The 16,875-nt window shown below is 36.3% G+C and overlaps 1 protein-coding gene across 4 annotated transcripts in view; it reads left to right on the top strand.

The window, feature by feature from the left end:
- fbln1 (fibulin 1) overlaps nt 1–16,875 on the top strand; it is a 59,323-nt gene that overhangs the window by 17,816 nt on the left and 24,632 nt on the right. For 2 of the 4 annotated variants that reach the window (XM_049474437.1, XM_049474436.1), the window contains exons 4-14: nt 2,676–2,826; nt 4,075–4,104; nt 4,232–4,327; nt 5,227–5,364; nt 5,936–6,073; nt 7,159–7,302; nt 7,674–7,799; nt 8,780–8,905; nt 11,203–11,322; nt 11,831–11,962; nt 12,717–12,840. In XM_049474437.1, the coding sequence (XP_049330394.1) occupies nt 2,676–2,826; nt 4,075–4,104; nt 4,232–4,327; nt 5,227–5,364; nt 5,936–6,073; nt 7,159–7,302; nt 7,674–7,799; nt 8,780–8,905; nt 11,203–11,322; nt 11,831–11,962; nt 12,717–12,840 (1,325 nt within the window). Of the gene's footprint in view, nt 1–2,675; nt 2,827–4,074; nt 4,105–4,231; nt 4,328–5,226; nt 5,365–5,935; nt 6,074–7,158; nt 7,303–7,673; nt 7,800–8,779; nt 8,906–11,202; nt 11,323–11,830; nt 11,963–12,716; nt 12,841–14,537; nt 15,337–16,875 lie in introns of those variants that run through there. The other 2 variants (XM_049474438.1, XM_049474439.1) reach the window with 2 other exon arrangements.

Raw genomic sequence — 16,875 nt, 5'->3', positions numbered from 1 at the left:
TAGATTTTTAGTACAGTCAATGTTTTGTAGTGATGATATGTATGGCCATAATTTTAAACCAATACTTGCTGACGTATGAAGGAAAAGGACCAAGTGACACTGGCTGTGCTGCTACAATTGGCCAACACTGACTGTGATACATTAAAATCCATTGAATTTAATCAATTTTTTATTTTTTTATTAGTCATAAAGTTATAGGGAGTGTCTAGTCTATTTCCGAAATTGGCATCAGCAGATATATACAGGGGTTGGACAATGAAACTGAAACACCTGTCATTTTAGTGTGGGAGGTTTCATGGCTAAATTGGAGCAGCCTGGTGGCCAATCTTCATTAATTGCACATTGCACCAGTAAGAGCAGAGTGTGAAGGTTCAGTTAGCAGGGTAAGAGCACAGTTTTGCTCAAAATATTGCAATGCACACAACATTATGGGTGACACACCAGAGTTCAAAAGAGGACATATTGTTGGTGCACATCTTTCTGGCGCATCTGTGACCAAGACAGCAAGTCTTTGTATCAAGAGCCACGGTATCCAGGGTAACATCAGCATACCACCAAGAAGGACGAACCACATCCAACAGGATTAACTGTGGATGCAAAATGAAGCTGTCTGAAAGGGATGTTCGGGTGCTAACCCGGATTGTATCCAAAAAACAAAATCATGGCTGCCAAAATCACGGCAGAATTCATTGTTCACCTCAACTCTCCTGTTTCCACCAGAACTGTCCGTCCAGACAATAAATTATTGTGGTCTAAAACCAGGTGTTTCAGTTTCATTGTCGAACCCCTGTACATGTCTAATATCAGATATCATCATCAGCCCAGAATTCGCGTAACATTCGGTGCATTCCTAGTGTAAACGTTACTATGTTTTATGTGTTTCCAAACTTGATGTGTTAACCTGCAATGTCGGAGGAGAAATAGTTTATTTTCAGTCGTTTACTCATTTACAGTGAGTAAAAAAGAATAAAAAAAGGCAAAACAAAATATATATATTATTATATTATATTATATTAGCTTTTCTTCCACGATATCCATGCTATTAGGGTCTGAATACACTTACCTCCTCAGCCCTATCTTATACTAATGTGTGGGTCACGTAGTTGTGAGTAAAAAAGACTGTAGGTATAAATGTACACCCACATATGAACCTTTGTATTGTACACAGGATGTATTTGCCCGTGTGGCAACTCTGCGTGCTCTCATTGAACTCACATTGCATCACATTAGTCACAAGAACCTTGCCTCGACTGGTATCCCCCCAGCAACCTCCTTAATCTTGTTCTATTGAAGATAGCGGTACAAAAGCCTGTGTGATGCCTGTGTGCTGTCATCAGCAGCCTGTACTCCGCATGCCTGTACTTGTATGCTTGTCTGCACTTCATGATTCCACTATAGTTCAACATGGTCCATGAATCAAGATGATTTATTAGTATCCCAAAGCAGTTTTGCACACAAAGCCATTTTGTGCCTCGTCAGAATGCTCGGGCACAATAAACGTGCCATAGTGGAATTAAATTACACCAGCATGCCATATATCATGGGACAGGAACTAGCATTGTGTGACTTTTGCCATGTCACATGGAAACTAAAGTACACTGCGCTGACCTGCTGGATACGTGTGTGTGGCCTCCTAAACTGAATCTAGATGTGATAATTAATGTTGCCTTGCCATGAGCATGCTAGACAGTGTTCAGCCTCACTCACAAGATAGCACCTCACAACTTATAGAGGTGTGGATTTTCCCATGGCGTCTCCTGTGGAAAACTTTGTGATAAGTTTAAATACTGCTGTCCAATGATGTCTGGCACGTAAGTGTATGATATTTTCTTGTTTATGTACCAAACAATGAGAATGATTAAACGAGTAACTGTTTAAACAATAAAAACATATTTCATCATTTTCTAACTTTTCAGGTCAAGAAGAAGAGGCAGTTCTTTTTTACTGTGTCTTTAAACCTGGTACATTCTTGAAAAAAGGAGCTTTAAAGGGTTCTCTGGGCAATGGTACCTTTAAGGTCATTTGGGGCACCTTGATTTTTTTGTGTATACGTAAAAATTAGATATATGTTGCCATGTGGTTTGCCTTGCTGTTATTCATTTCTTTTAATTTTAACGTAAATGGCTGTACTAAAATTGCTAAATATACTCTCTCTCTCTCTCTCTCTCTCTCTCTCTCTCTCTCTATATATATATATATATATATATATATATATATATATATATATATATATATATATATATATATATATATACTATGCTCAGCATAAATGAGTACCCCAACAGATTTGTCAGAAAACCATAAGTTTCATTTCAAAATCAACATTTTCTATGGGCTACTTTACTACAAAATACTCCCATGAAGGCAGCCTCTCCTAAACCCATTCACAAAAAAGCCCACTTAGAATTTGCCAGGGCCCAAAATTGAAAAAGATCAATATAATGTTTTTGGAACAGATGGCTTTAAAACTGTAGGCATGATGTTTTAAAACATCTTAAATCAATCATTTTCTGATGTTGCTTTTTTTTTTTTTTTACTATAATGGCCATTTTAAGGCGTCTGTGGGTCTTTAAAGATGCAGCTGCACAAAAAAACAGTTTTATTCTGACTGTTGTAGTTTTAAAGTTTTTTTTTAAACAGTAGTTTCTCTCTTCTTGTGTGTTTGTGCGGTGCAGGTGTGTTGCGAGTGCTGTTTGCTTGGCAGGGCAGCAGAGGAGCAGGGCTTGTCCTGTGACTTTTCCCTGACTGTAAGCTATCAGTGTGGTCTGGTGTCCCGGGCCTGCTGTGTGGACAAATCACCAGAGACTGATGGAAACTCTACTCAAGGTTAGTGCAGCTGAGTGATGTCAATTACAGAAATATGTTTTTCCTAGTGCACAATCAGAGGCTTCATTCAGTCAAACAAGTCATTGTGGTGAATGATGGGTCACAGTTTGGCACATAGATGGAACTCCGGAGCTGAAACACAACTGCAGCCACTCGTTCATGAGCAGGTAGTCAGAGCTGCAGGCTGGGCATGGACGTTTGGGATAGGCAGCTCCTCATCAAGATCTTGATATGTTCTCCTTTACCAGTCTTACACACTGATATTGGATAAAAGATCCTGGTGCCATTATTCAAGCAGTTTAGCTTAATTATATTCCAGAGGTTTTCAATTTGGTATAATCAAAGACACTCATTATTTTTCAGAGCTGTATCTATGTAATAGGTATGCTAGTGTGAACCTAAAGGTTACTTTACACCTTTATCCACACAGAAATAATTCTTTATTTAAACAAAAACGTTTAAAATTGTGATTAAAAACCAGGGAATTCCACCAAATATTGATTTTCAAACTTTATGAATATGAACTTGCATTATTTAAGGTCTGAAAGCTCTGCATCTTTTTTTATTATTTCAGCCATTTCTCATTTTCTGCAAATAAATGCTTTTAGAATAAATATTTTTATTTGGAATTCATACAATAAAACAGCAATGTTCATTTTACTCAAACATATACCTATGAATAGCAAAATCAGAGAAACTGGTTCAGAAACTGAAGTGCTCTCTTAATTTTTTTCAGAGCTGTAGTTCTTTACAGAAGCAAAAATGGTTCTCCTGTGATATACCTCAAATAACCCTTTGCAGCACCTTAAGACAGACAGACAGACAGACAGACAGACATTTTACTGACACTGTACAAAGGCATACAATAGTTTAATACAGCTCAAATAGAAATATTGGTGTTAAGATCATCTTAACTTGCAGAGAGAGTGTTCTGGATGATGCTCACTCGACTATTTAAAAGTCTTCTTTGCATTAAGATGCTTTTAAGAAACTCAGCCCTGGTTAATTGCAGTCAGTTTCTGATTTCCTGATTTGTATTTTGTGAAAAAGCACTAAAATGTGCAGGAAAATGAAAAGGGTCCTCCAGTCTGAAATGGGAAAGTTACATCTCATAAAAAGCTCTGCTGCCCCCTAGTGGTCTCTCAGAAGCACGAACTGTGTTTCATGGTTATTGTAAAACATTCAGCCTCTCGGTATGTTACAGCAGCAGACGTACCCCTCTTCATATTTGTATTTATGTCATCTCAGGAGCTGCTGTTCCCGATGTAGAGTGTAAAGGTGAGTGCTAAAGATCTTCTGATATATAGATTTAGAATGGACATAATGTAAATAATCTTGTAACAGAGATCCATGTAGAAATATTAATCTATTAAATATTGTGTGCCTGTGTTTGTGTGTGTGTCAGTTGGAGCAGGGAACTGTGCTCAGCGCTGTGTGGGGAATAATACCTGTGCCTGCTTTGCTGGGTACAAGCTCAAGCCAGATGGGAAAAACTGTGAAGGTAGGTTCTTTAAAAATCATGTGACATTCTGAAATCTTCCATTAAAGCCACAGTAAAGAGACCACATGGGTCAAAACACAGTGATTAAGTCTTTTGACTGTTTATTATATTAGTCTACACAGAAATCAGAATTTCCCAGTTTAATCACTTTTTATTTTTACTTTTTATTTCCTGTCATCCATGAATTCACCATGGCAAACCTCACAACAGGGTTTTATTAAAAAAAAGACAGACATTTAGTGAAATTAGCATTTGATTAAAACAGGGTGGATCTAGAGCTGCAGATATTTTTATAGAAAAAGATACATTTTGATTTTCCAAAATTGTTTTCATTAATATTTTACTATGACAGGAAGAACTGCGTAAGCTCCACCTCAGCAAAATATTATTTGATGCATATTAAATAAAAATAATATGGTTAATTGCTGACCATGCAGCAGATGTCTTCAGTGCCTTGAAAATAACACAGTGTGAAGGTTGTGATGTTACTGATGTCAAAGCATACTTTTGTAAAGTGGTGGGCTAATTCTAGGATGAGCTTGATAGTTTTGTTAAAATAGATAAATGAGGGATTTAAATGTCTTATTCTTTTTTTTTTTTTATTTGTGTGTTTTTTTTTTTAATAATTTAAAATAATTATTAAAGGCAGCATCCCGGACATGGCAAAAAGCCCACCCCCCAACATCAAAAACTAAAAAAAAAAAAAAGTACATTAAAAGTGATTTTAATAATGTGTTTATTCAGAGTAATTCTTTAAAAATGTTTTGTTACACACTGTTTGTATGAAATTTAAACAACTATGCTGTGAACACAAAAGACACAGTATTGAAAACCCTTATATTTACATTCTTCATACATTTACATTTACATATAGCTTCATTCTGTCTCTCTTTCTGAAGACATTAACGAGTGTTTGCTGGGTTCTCATCACTGTCGTCCTGGTGAACGCTGTATCAACACAATGGGGTCGTACCGCTGCCAGAGGGAGGTCAGCTGTGGCACAGGATATGAGCTCACTGACAGCAACAGCTGCAAAGGTCAAACACACGCTTACTCATTTACTATATATTTGTGATATATGATTAGAGAATGTTATAAAAGCCTGTATTTAACACTTTTCTTGTATGTGGTGGTGTACTATGTGTAACTATGTGTGGGGTCTATTTATTTATTAATTTATTATTAATGTATGGTAATTTATAGTGGTCTGTATAATTTAGAGTAATTACAAAAAATGTTTTTGAGATATTGACTTAAGTAAAGTAGATCGTTTAGGAGATACTTTTGCATAGTAATGTTTTTTATTATTATTACTTGACTATCTAATGGTTAGTGTAATTACACTGAAACATTATTGTAGGTACCTCCTTCCTGCTGCACAGCAATATACAGTATCCACATGTGTAAAACAGGTTTTGCATTCACAATTCATGACATAAAATTCATAAATTGTCTTCAACAACTTATGAGACTTTATTATTTATAAGGTTTATATATACAATATAATACTAATAATATTTTTACATTGTTACATTGCTTAGACAGTTTAAGACCTTCTATTCCTATAAGTATGACATTAAAACTAAAGTTCATTCCTCTTTTTTTCAGATATTGATGAGTGTGAGACCAACACTCATAACTGTCCTAAGGACTTTGAGTGCCAGAACACACCAGGCTCCTTCCGCTGCCATCCCAGCGCACAGTGCCAGGCAGGATACATACAGGATGCTCTGGGCAGTTGCATCGGTGATGAATGATTGATGTTCACTAAAGGCCCATAATTGTGTTAAAACCTCACATATTATAATACAGAAGTTAAATATCAGAGATGCCAGAAAAACAGTAACCAAACTATTAATATATTAATATAATTTGTTTAATACCTATTGTGTTTTTGATATAATGGTGTTACAAAAAGTAGCTTTACGTTTTTTTTTTATTATGTATGCTTGCAGATAATTTTTTATTTAGATTATTTAAAAAGTTTATTTAAAACTATTTAATAATAGGTGTGGGACAATACATTAATATTCATATTGATACGTGGCATGAAATATGGATATATTTATTATAACATGGGCTCCCTAAGACTCCCCCAAATTGGCTTCATTTTTCCACGCTAATCTAATAAAGTGTGTACAACTCTGACAAAATATGAGACCACTTTAAAAATATGAGTTTCTTTGATTTTACCAAATTGAAAACCACCAAACCAAGCTGATCTGCTTGAATTTTTGCGCCATGAGCGGTGAGACTGGTGGAGGAGAAAATGCAAAGATGTATTAAAAACCAGGGTAAGTCCAAACCAATATTGATTTCTAAACTCTTAAAACTTATCTTTGCATTATTTGAGGTCTGAAAGCTCTGCATCTTTATTATTATTTCAGCCATTTCTCATTTTCTGCAAATAAATGCTCTAAATGACAATATTTTTATTTGGAATTTAGGAATAATGTTTTCCATAGTTAATAGAATAAAACAACAATGTTCATATACCTATAAATAGCAAAATCAGAAAAACTGATTCAGAAACTAAAGTGGTCTCTTATTTTTTCCAGAGCTGTTAATCTGCAGTGAAGAATATTGCTTGCCAAATTCTGTGAAACTGACACCCATAAATCCATGATATCTGGTATTTGCTTATTTAGAAGTATTTTATCCTCTTCAGTAACACGAATGCTGTGAAGTCTCTTCAGTATCATGATATCATTGTTATCATGGGCAGAGTGTTGTGATACTATTGTAGTGTGTGGTGCCTATTCAATAAGGACTATTTTGTATTTCTTTGTTATGAAATCCTTTAATGTAATTCTGTTTTATGTTTGTCTCAGATATAAATGAATGCCTGAGTGTTGCAGGGCCATGTCCGTCTGGTCAGCTGTGCATCAACACCGTTGGTTCATACACCTGCCAGAGGAACTCTGTTAGCTGTGGTCGTGGCTACCACCTTAATGAGGAGGGCACACGCTGTGTGGGTACGACAAAATAGATTTTTTTATTAAATACATTAAATTAATTCAATAAAGCATTTTTTTGTGTAAAATATAGAGGAAAACATTTTCAATAAGGGTACATTAATTTACAGTACGTGTGCTAGTATCAAATAATAAATAGTTAAACCTTTCTAAGTCATCATTACAACCTTCATATATTTTATATTATTATTCACAACATAATAATGTCTTAACTAGTGTTTAATTAATAATTAGTTGAGACGTTATTACTTTTTTTATAATGTTTATTACTTTTGTAAGTACTGTAATTTGTGACCGTTGCTATATATTGTTCCCATATAAGCAACAGAAGTTCTTTTCTCTAATTGGGTGTATGTATGTGTGCTCCTCAGATATTGATGAGTGTGCAGGGTCAGATAATGCCTGTGCTGGTCACGGCTGCATTAATCTGGTGGGCTCTTACCGCTGTGAATGCAGGAGTGGCTTTACCTTTAACAGCATCACCAGGGTCTGTGAGGGTGAGAGCCCATACATTTCACATCAGCTTCACATCAAATCCCATACATTAAACACATTCTTCTTTCATTATGAACACTTGAGCACATTATATTATAGTAAACGGAACCTAATCTAGGTTTTGCTGTCTCATATATATATAAAGAACCGATATAAAGGCCAGCATTTTGATACAAAGGTAACATACCCTCATTGTCCAATGGAAAAACATGTATCTCCAGGAAAGATCTCCATCTTACAGGAGAAAGATTAAACCTTCTTTACTTCTAACAGAAGTAAATGTAAATAAAGTTTATTTCTATTGGTCATTTAATCAAGAATTGATCAAAGTCACTCTGGTCACTCTATGGACACACCCCCATCTCTGCAGACACACTCTCAGTGATGCCCTATTACGTTATTTTTATAATTTTACACTAGTACTTTTTATTTAAAACTCTCTGTATTTACATCTCTACAAGTTTGCACTGCTAAATGTAAATTATTATATAACTGTGTATTTGTGCTGTCTGTATGGACGACATCAGTTATCCTCACAATATGCACATCACTTTTATACTTTATTGTATTTTATATGTATCGTTATATATTGTCGTTCTTTTGTAACCTTTGTGTACTATGTATACCTGCAGCTGGATGTGTACAATTTCAACTATCTATCTATCCATCCATCCATCCATCCATCCATCCAATAAATTCTCTTAGCTTATCTTAGCATTTAGCATGATCTAAATGTAATTAATACTAACTAACTTAACTAGAGTTAAATGTCAGAGAATTGACATTTGACTTGGATTTGCACAAAAATACTTTTAAACATCCTTACATAAAGTCAACATATGTTGTCCAGCTCCAGCTCTAGAGGGCACAGTTTGGTGATTTCTCTGCTCAAATATACCTGACTGCTGTTTTTTCAGGCTCTTTCTTCTTCACCCTGTTTTATTAAATAACTACATGTTCTGTCTGTCTTTTGCGAGTTCAGATATAAATGAATGCAGGCATTTTCCTGGTCGCCTGTGTGCACACAAGTGCGATAATGTTCTGGGCTCCTACAAGTGCAGCTGCACCACAGGCTTCAAGCTGGCCAGTGATGGAAGGAACTGTGATGGTAAGGAAAGATTTTAACCCTGTTCCTGGAGTAGCTCCCAGTTTAATTTCAGTTTTACTCTTAAACACATCTGACTCTAATATTCATATCAGATCTTGGTCAGATGTATCAGATAGATTACAGTATACTGCACTATACTGATTTTTATCCAGATTTTCGTCTTGATTCTCAGCCTGGCTAGATGGCTGTAGTCTGCAGATTTTTGTCAGTCAGTGTAGAACAGTTGGAGAGTGAATCGAGCAGTGTGGGAGAGGTGTTCACTCTGTTTTCTGGCCTTTTTAACCAGTTGAATAAAACATCTTTTAGCAATGTAGTCTTAATATGCCCTGTTTACAGCCAATAAAAACTGAGCATGAAAAGTGTTTTCTTAAGGCAGTCTCTTATTTGCCTTAAATTAGGCAGCAGCTTCATCCTGGCACAAGTCTGTCTTCTGTACTATTTAAAGTGAGACAAAAAATCATATAGGAATTTAAAATCTGCCATGCTCCCCATGACCAAATTTTGCTCTCTTTGTAGTCTGACCAGATCCTTTTGACCCCGCCTTTCCACCCTCAACCTCAACCAAACCATTTTTCTTGTTTCTGTTGTTTTTGATAATAGCAAGTCAAGTAGCAGACAGTGTTAACAGCTAGCTGTTATACTTCTGTTATAGCTATATAATTTATTGTATTTTTATCGTTATCTCTATATGAGTTTTTGCGATGACCATATTGTAGAAGCTGTGAAAATGTCTTTAACCTGGAGATTCTTTGGATTAAACAGAAGTTCTGAATTAACACTTAAATAACTCTAATGAACAAAATTAACTTATCCCAACAAACTGTGAACAGTTAACTATTCAAATATATAAAAGGAAATAAATATATTTATGTTGTAAGAGCAGTAACAGGAGTAACAGGAGGCACATTTCAGTCTGTGGGTCAGAGGTGTATTTTTACACTTAGTGGAGCTAAACTAGTCTTAGGTTCAACAAATCAAGCTTCACTCAGACCCCACAACAAATGCTGTGTTCCATTTACCTCGGATGTGGGAGGTCAAAGCTGGGAATGGCGTCACACCCGAGTTAGCTGTGTTTTCTGAGGAACTCTGAGTGTTCTGGTAACCCAGGGCTATATTAGCTACAGGTTCATCCCAAGTAAACACGCAGGCTACAGTACGATATACTGGCCTCTGAATGGCAAAAAAGCTAGCACTTAGCGCGGTACACGGCTAATTGTAATGCTGCTCCAGCTGTGCTAGCAGGGGTTAGCAGCTGGCTGCAGGCTGATAATGTTCACCTTTGAATGACGAAAGAGCTAGCGCTTAGAGTGGTTAGCGGCTAATGCTAATACTGCTTCAGTCTCGGTGCTGGAGAAACTGAAACTCCTGTATAACACTGTACTTCAGACTTTACTGCTCTTATAACCTGACTGGTAGAATTCATACATAAGGCGCACCGGATTATAAGGCACACTGACAGTTTTGGGGAAAATTAAAGGATTTTAATAACACTTTATAGTGTGAAAAATATGGTATATTATAATATTAATTAAAACACATTGCTCAATATTTATTATGCATCTACACCCCACAGATGTTGTATCATACTGTGTGTAAGATCGATTTAAAGTGCTAATAAACTGTATACTACTACTGCTTTTACTACTGTTGATATGGGGGCATCCATCCTGGATTCTAGGGTTAGGGTTAGGGTTGGTAAAGCTCTTCCAAATTTCAGAGTAAGAAATCTGACCTGTAGGAGCGTTCCAGTCAAAAGGGAACGCAGCAAAACACTTGATAAAAATGTAATGCTTAGATTAGGTGTAAATTGACTAAATACATGTTAATATGATAAAATCAATAAATAACAAGTTCTGTACTTTATCATTAAAAATACTTATGCCAGACACACAAAACTACTACTTATCCAGGGAAAAATAAGTGCAGCAATTCGCCAAAAAAAAAAAACCTTTGAGGAGCTTAAACTAATTTAGTTTTTTTTTGTCCATATTGTATGTTTTCTAGGTAACACAAGGCCTGTTTTGGGGTTGTGTTCTGTATTCGATTCAGTCCTGTAGTGTATGATCTCTAGTAATTTAGTGTGCGATAGACAGTTTTTTAATTTTCCATAAAATAAATCAGGAAAACTCATTTAGCAAAGGTTAGATCTTCTATGACTTTGAAAGTTGTGTAGTATCAGGTTAGATGTAGCTTGGACACTAGACCTGAGCACTGAACTAAACTTGTAGCAGAATGTCTGACCAGATGCAGAACTGGAGGAATTATAATACAGTTCTCTCCCTCTGATTAACACACAGATCTTAATGAGTGCGAGAGCAGCCCCTGCAGTCAAGAGTGTGCCAATGTTTACGGCTCCTATCAGTGTTACTGCCGCCGTGGCTACCAGCTGAGTGATGTGGATGGAATTACATGTGAAGGTATGAGCAAGTGGTTATGTGTTATTTTTATTTTTAACGTATCAGGGTTTGTACGGTTATGAAAAACCTGGAAAAGTCATGGAATTTAAAAATAGCAATTTCCAGGCCTGGATAAGTTTTGGGAAAATAAAAAAAAACATGAAAAGTCATGAAAATTTGGTCTACAAATCTTTGCGTTTATGTTTATTGATGGAGAAAATCTGTTTTGAGCTACAAATACGTCAGCTCAAACTTCTTTCAGAAATTTAGCCCTACATATTTTATTATTAAAGATTGTGTGTCAACATTTTTATCTTTCATTTTAGGCCTACTGTAATACATTTTGATTTTAGTTCTAGTTTTAGATTTTTGGTTTTATTGTCCATGTGTTTTAAAAAATCGTATGGTCATAAAAGTTTGCCTTTAAGTCATGAAACAATAATGGAAATATATTGGTTAAAAAGTATATGAACCCTGTGAATTTGTATGTACAGTTTACTAAATGCCATGTTGTTCTGTTTATCCGCAGACATTGACGAGTGTGCTCTGCCCACTGGAGGACATATATGTTCTTATCGATGCCACAACACACCAGGCAGCTTCCACTGCACGTGTCCCGCTAAAGGCTACACCCTCGCCCCCAATGGACGCAGCTGCCAGGGTAAAGAGCCTTTTTTTAACCTTGGCTGTTTTGTGGATAAACATGATATGTATTTAAATGGAGAGCACACAATTTCCTTAATGCAGTAATGGATGTATTGCAACATGCTGCTCACTTTCACTTGACTGTTCTTTATGTTATATCAAGCATTGCTCATTTTACAGCATCACACAAAAGAATTACCTCAAGGTAAAATAATGTGTGCTGCAAATACATAAAATTTTCATAAAGACGTCTGCAAAAATAAGTAAATAATAAAATAAACAACAAAAAATGTATCTCTTGGTCATATTTATTGTGATACACAGATTAGGAATTGTAGAGGTTCCTAATGGTGAACTGTGATAGTCCACTCAATCCAGCTTAAATATTCTCATGCAGTTCCTGCAGAGTTTGTAGTAGTGGTGGTTTACGCGTCCAGTAGCATCCTACACATTTCCATGATGAAAATTCTACCTCTGCTAAGTTTCATTCCTATTTATTTGATAATGAGTGTATGTATTACAATGTGCCACTGACTCTGACTTGACTGTCGTTTATATCAATAATTGCTTATTCACAGCATCATACAAAATTATCACCAAAGGAAATCAAATTATGTATATTTGACTATAATGTTAGTTTGTACTTTGAGTGGTTTACATGTAAAAGCTGTAAACTGTGCAATCTCAATGTCAGTCAAGAAATTCTAGTAATTTTTTGAATAAGGGTTTAATGTTGTTACTGTAATCTGTTTTTTTTTTGTTCGTAACAGATGTAGATGAGTGTGTAACAGGAACACACACTTGCTCAGAGACAGAGAGCTGTTTCAACATTCAGGGCGGATTCCGATGCCTAAACTTCGATTGCCCACCCAACTACAGGCGCTCTAGTGAAACGTAAGTATTTGATGTCCAGTGACTGCAGATATGTTTGGAAAGAATGAAAAATGAGAGGCATGTTTGGGGCCTGTATGTAGTGCATTTCTACTTCCTGTACATGAAATGGAAGGACAATAATATGTACCTAATCATTTTTATTGGCTCTAGATAAGTGGTTCTCAAACCGTGGTACATGTACCACTGGTGGTATGTGAAGCACACCAAGGTGGTTCACCACCAAATAAATGTTTTTTTAATGTATCAGAAAGAAAGATTATAAAAGCAAATGCATGTGAGTACCAGGGTGTCCAAATCCCTGGGTCTTGCCTGGTTTCATTGGAGACAATGACATATTGTCACTGTGAGGTAAAAACATAATTTTCTCGAAATGTTGAGAACTTCAAAAATGAAAGTAATTTTGCAGGATTTTAATTGGAATTTAGAGTAAACTTTTCAATAGCATTAATGTATTGTTTCACATTGACATCCAACAGCATACTGTATGTTCCTGTGTATCACTTTTAGGTGAAACTATGATTTTTAGTTGATTGTGGGTGGTACATGGTCTAAAATGTTGGAAAACCACTACTCTAGATAAAAAAATGAAAGAATTATTGATTAAAGGATTTTTTTTTCGTGACACTTGGACACATGGTTCAATAAATCAACAAAAATGCATGCTGAGCAATGAACACTACTGTATATTAATAATGCAAAACATTTACTTGCAAGACATGTTATGCTAAATAACTTAGTTTTAACATTACTATCCTAGCATTCATTTACCTCTCAGTGCTCCACCCACAGATGCATTATGCAGCAAATGCTTGCAGTTGCAATTGTGTTTGATTGAATTTGACAGTGGATAACTTGTGATGTGATTATTGCACATCTGGGCATTATTTGATGATGCAAAAAAAAATATTGTGTAGCCCTAATTCCATGGTGAACAGTGCATCGATCTAAATCGTACTGTGAAGAAAGTACACAATTGTCTACTAAATCCAGACAATGTTTAATTAAAAGCATGTCCAATTTCTTGTATACTGAAAGACTGGAAGTGTTTGTTAGCAATCTTAGCCTCAATTTGAAATTTGGACACCCCATATATCTTGGCTGATGAACTACTTCTGCGGTAAGACAAAAAAATTGTGCAGATTTGAAGGTATGGACTTACTTCTGACTCTTCTATGACTAAGAAGAGGTCAAAATGCTACAATACTAACAAATTGCAGCATGTTTTAGTACCTTATAGACATTTTTGCACTTCAGTTTCTCAGTTTTGCCTCAGAGCTAACCTAAGTCCTCAATAAACTCAGCAAAATCAAGGTCAAAATCACCGATGTGTCCCATGCATTTTGCTCTTATCATCACTGACCACCGGCCAATTTGGCTCAGAGACAATTGTACCCATTGAAATGATTTAGACACCACCAAAAAGGCTACAATCACCAATGTGTCTCGTGCATCCTGCTCATATCACCAAAGTTCACTTTAAATCTTAAAAAATTAGACCTTGCAACACAGTTGTGGGTGGAGCACGGTTAGGTGCTCAGATAGACCACTGCTTTGAATGACGAGACCCAGGCAGGTTACTTTGCCACTCCCCTCACCCCCCTCTCCTTCACTGCATGTCGAGCACTGCATCGCTCTAACTCTTCCCTCTCTCCTCTCCTTCACCCTCTTCTCTCCATCTCTCTCTTTTCTATTTGCAGTCGCTGCGAACGCTTGCCTTGCAATCAGAGTAGTGAGTGCCTGGCCTTGCCTGTGAGAATAACCTACTACCACCTCACTTTTCCCACCAACATCCCTGTACCCACCAACATCTTCCGCATGGGCCCCTCCAATACTATGCTCGGCGACAACCTCCAGGTGGCCATAGTGGACGGGAACGAGGCAGGCTACTTTGGCACACAGAGGGTAGACAGCGGAGGCGTGATGGTGGTTCAGAAACCCATTCTAGTGCCTCAGGACTTTGAGATCTCACTGGAGATGAAGCTGTGGCGCTATGGAAGTCTCAGCAACTACCTGTCCAAAATACGAGTGTTTGTCACACAAGAAGACATTAGCAATTCGATCGCTGAGTGAAATGATTGATTATTAAACTTTAGAAAACCTTTAGGAAAGTTTTTTATTCATTATGATTATTTGATATTTGTTTTAAATAGTGCACAGATTGGTCACTACAGCTGATTTGTGGTTAAACCTGTTTCATTTATTGGTCGGATTATTATTAATCAGGAACTTCTGAGATGTAAAGACATACACTGTAGTAAGTAAAGTAAGTATAGTAAGTATGTGGTGTCACAGCTCTTCTGATTAAAGTTTCAAATGTATAGCTTTATTATACAGTAGTTTACATTTGATACACAGAACCCTTCCAGATTTTAATTTCTATGTTTTATAGCTTTCCTGAGAGGATCTATTAGTGCTTTTCATCTTTTTGTTGTGTGTGTTGTGTGTCCTGTTTCTTTTCCGTTCCATGTTTTTTAATAAAATTATTTCTTTTTGCTACTTTTATCTTTAACAACAATTGCATTACTGGTATTGAAAAAAGGTTTCATACGATATTACTACTGTAAGCACTAATTCTGAATAGGGCCATGGGGGGAACACCTATGCTTATAGTAAAGCGTATTTTTCATACTCATATTAAATTATGGGAATAACCTTTTTATTATATATTATTGACTATTGATGTCTATTACATTTTTTACACACAGGGATTAAACTTAGTCCTGGATTTAATTTTCCTTTCAACAGCAAATCTCTGGTTTGTTTTGTGTTTTGTGTAGTTTAGTTCAAGACTAGACTTAATTGATGTCTAAGAATCCATATTGTATTATGTTGTATACAGTACCAGCCAAAGCTTTGGACACACCTCTTCTCATTTAGTGTGTTTTCTTTCATTTTAGGATTTTTACATTATAAATTGAATATTGAAGACAAACCAGACTTTGGTTTATACTTTAGATTCTTCCAAGTAGCCACACTTTTTTTCACACTTATGGTATTTTAATCTCAGTGTCTTCATGAGGGAGAGTCACCTGGAATAGTTTTCTTCAGCATCTTGAAGGAGTTCCTAGAGGTGCTGAACAATAGTTGCTGCTACTTTTTTACGCTGTGAAGCTCCAGCTCATCACAAATCACCTCAAATCACCATCTCAGTTAATCAGGTTTAGGTCGGGGGATTGTGGAGGACAAACACTTAATTGTTTTGAGTGTTTTGTCCATAATATGAATCTACAATGTAGAAAATAAAGTAAGTAAGGAAAAAACACTGAATGAGAATTAGAGTGTCCAAACTTTTGACTCACGCTGTGTTTCCATTCCTATCATGTTCTGATTACTGTTAACATTGAGCCACTAGATGGAGCTTTAGGGAAAAACAAGTTGTCCAGTGTTGTCTGTTAATATTTTAATAGAGATATTAGGAAGTTGGAGTTTGGTATTACTTTTAGTCATTATATGTAGTTTATAAATATATATTTTCATGAGATACTATTTAAAGGTAAACGTAAAATGTGCATTAAATAACACTCAACAGTTTCAACAGCTGGTTTCTTTCTTATTGGACTGGATCGAGTCTATTTATTCAGCATTAGTGATTCCACTCATCCATGATAATGAAGCTGGGAAAGCCGGTCTGATTTGATGGAGTACTTGAAAGAACGGTTTTGTGAAAAGAGACGAGACTGAGATTTTTCATGCCATAAATCAAATCAGCACTCAGGTTCATCAGGGTGTAGGGTGATTACACCACAAGAGGTGCTCTTCTCCTCACTGTCAGCCAGGGGCATGTCCTCAAAGTACAGTTTTTAAAAGCATGGCTGCGCTCCTCTTTTTTTTCTTCCCCTGCTTACTTTCTGACAGTGAGTTATAGGCCTCTGGGTTCTGGACGGTGGTCTGCACCAATTTGTGGCTCAGCAGCATCACCACTGCGCACCAAGAATGAAGGCCCGCAGAGTTTGTGTTGGGGCTTTATCAACACGCTGACTATAAATAATAATTACCAGCGAGGGAAAGAAAAAGAAAGAGAACTTGTGCTTGACC

This window comes from Astyanax mexicanus, chromosome 2, assembly GCF_023375975.1.
Source record: "Astyanax mexicanus isolate ESR-SI-001 chromosome 2, AstMex3_surface, whole genome shotgun sequence".
In the NCBI taxonomy this organism is placed as follows: domain Eukaryota; kingdom Metazoa; phylum Chordata; class Actinopteri; order Characiformes; family Acestrorhamphidae; genus Astyanax; species Astyanax mexicanus.
The sequence above is the reverse complement of the archived record's forward strand: the minus strand, read 5'-3'. Positions and strand labels throughout refer to the sequence as shown.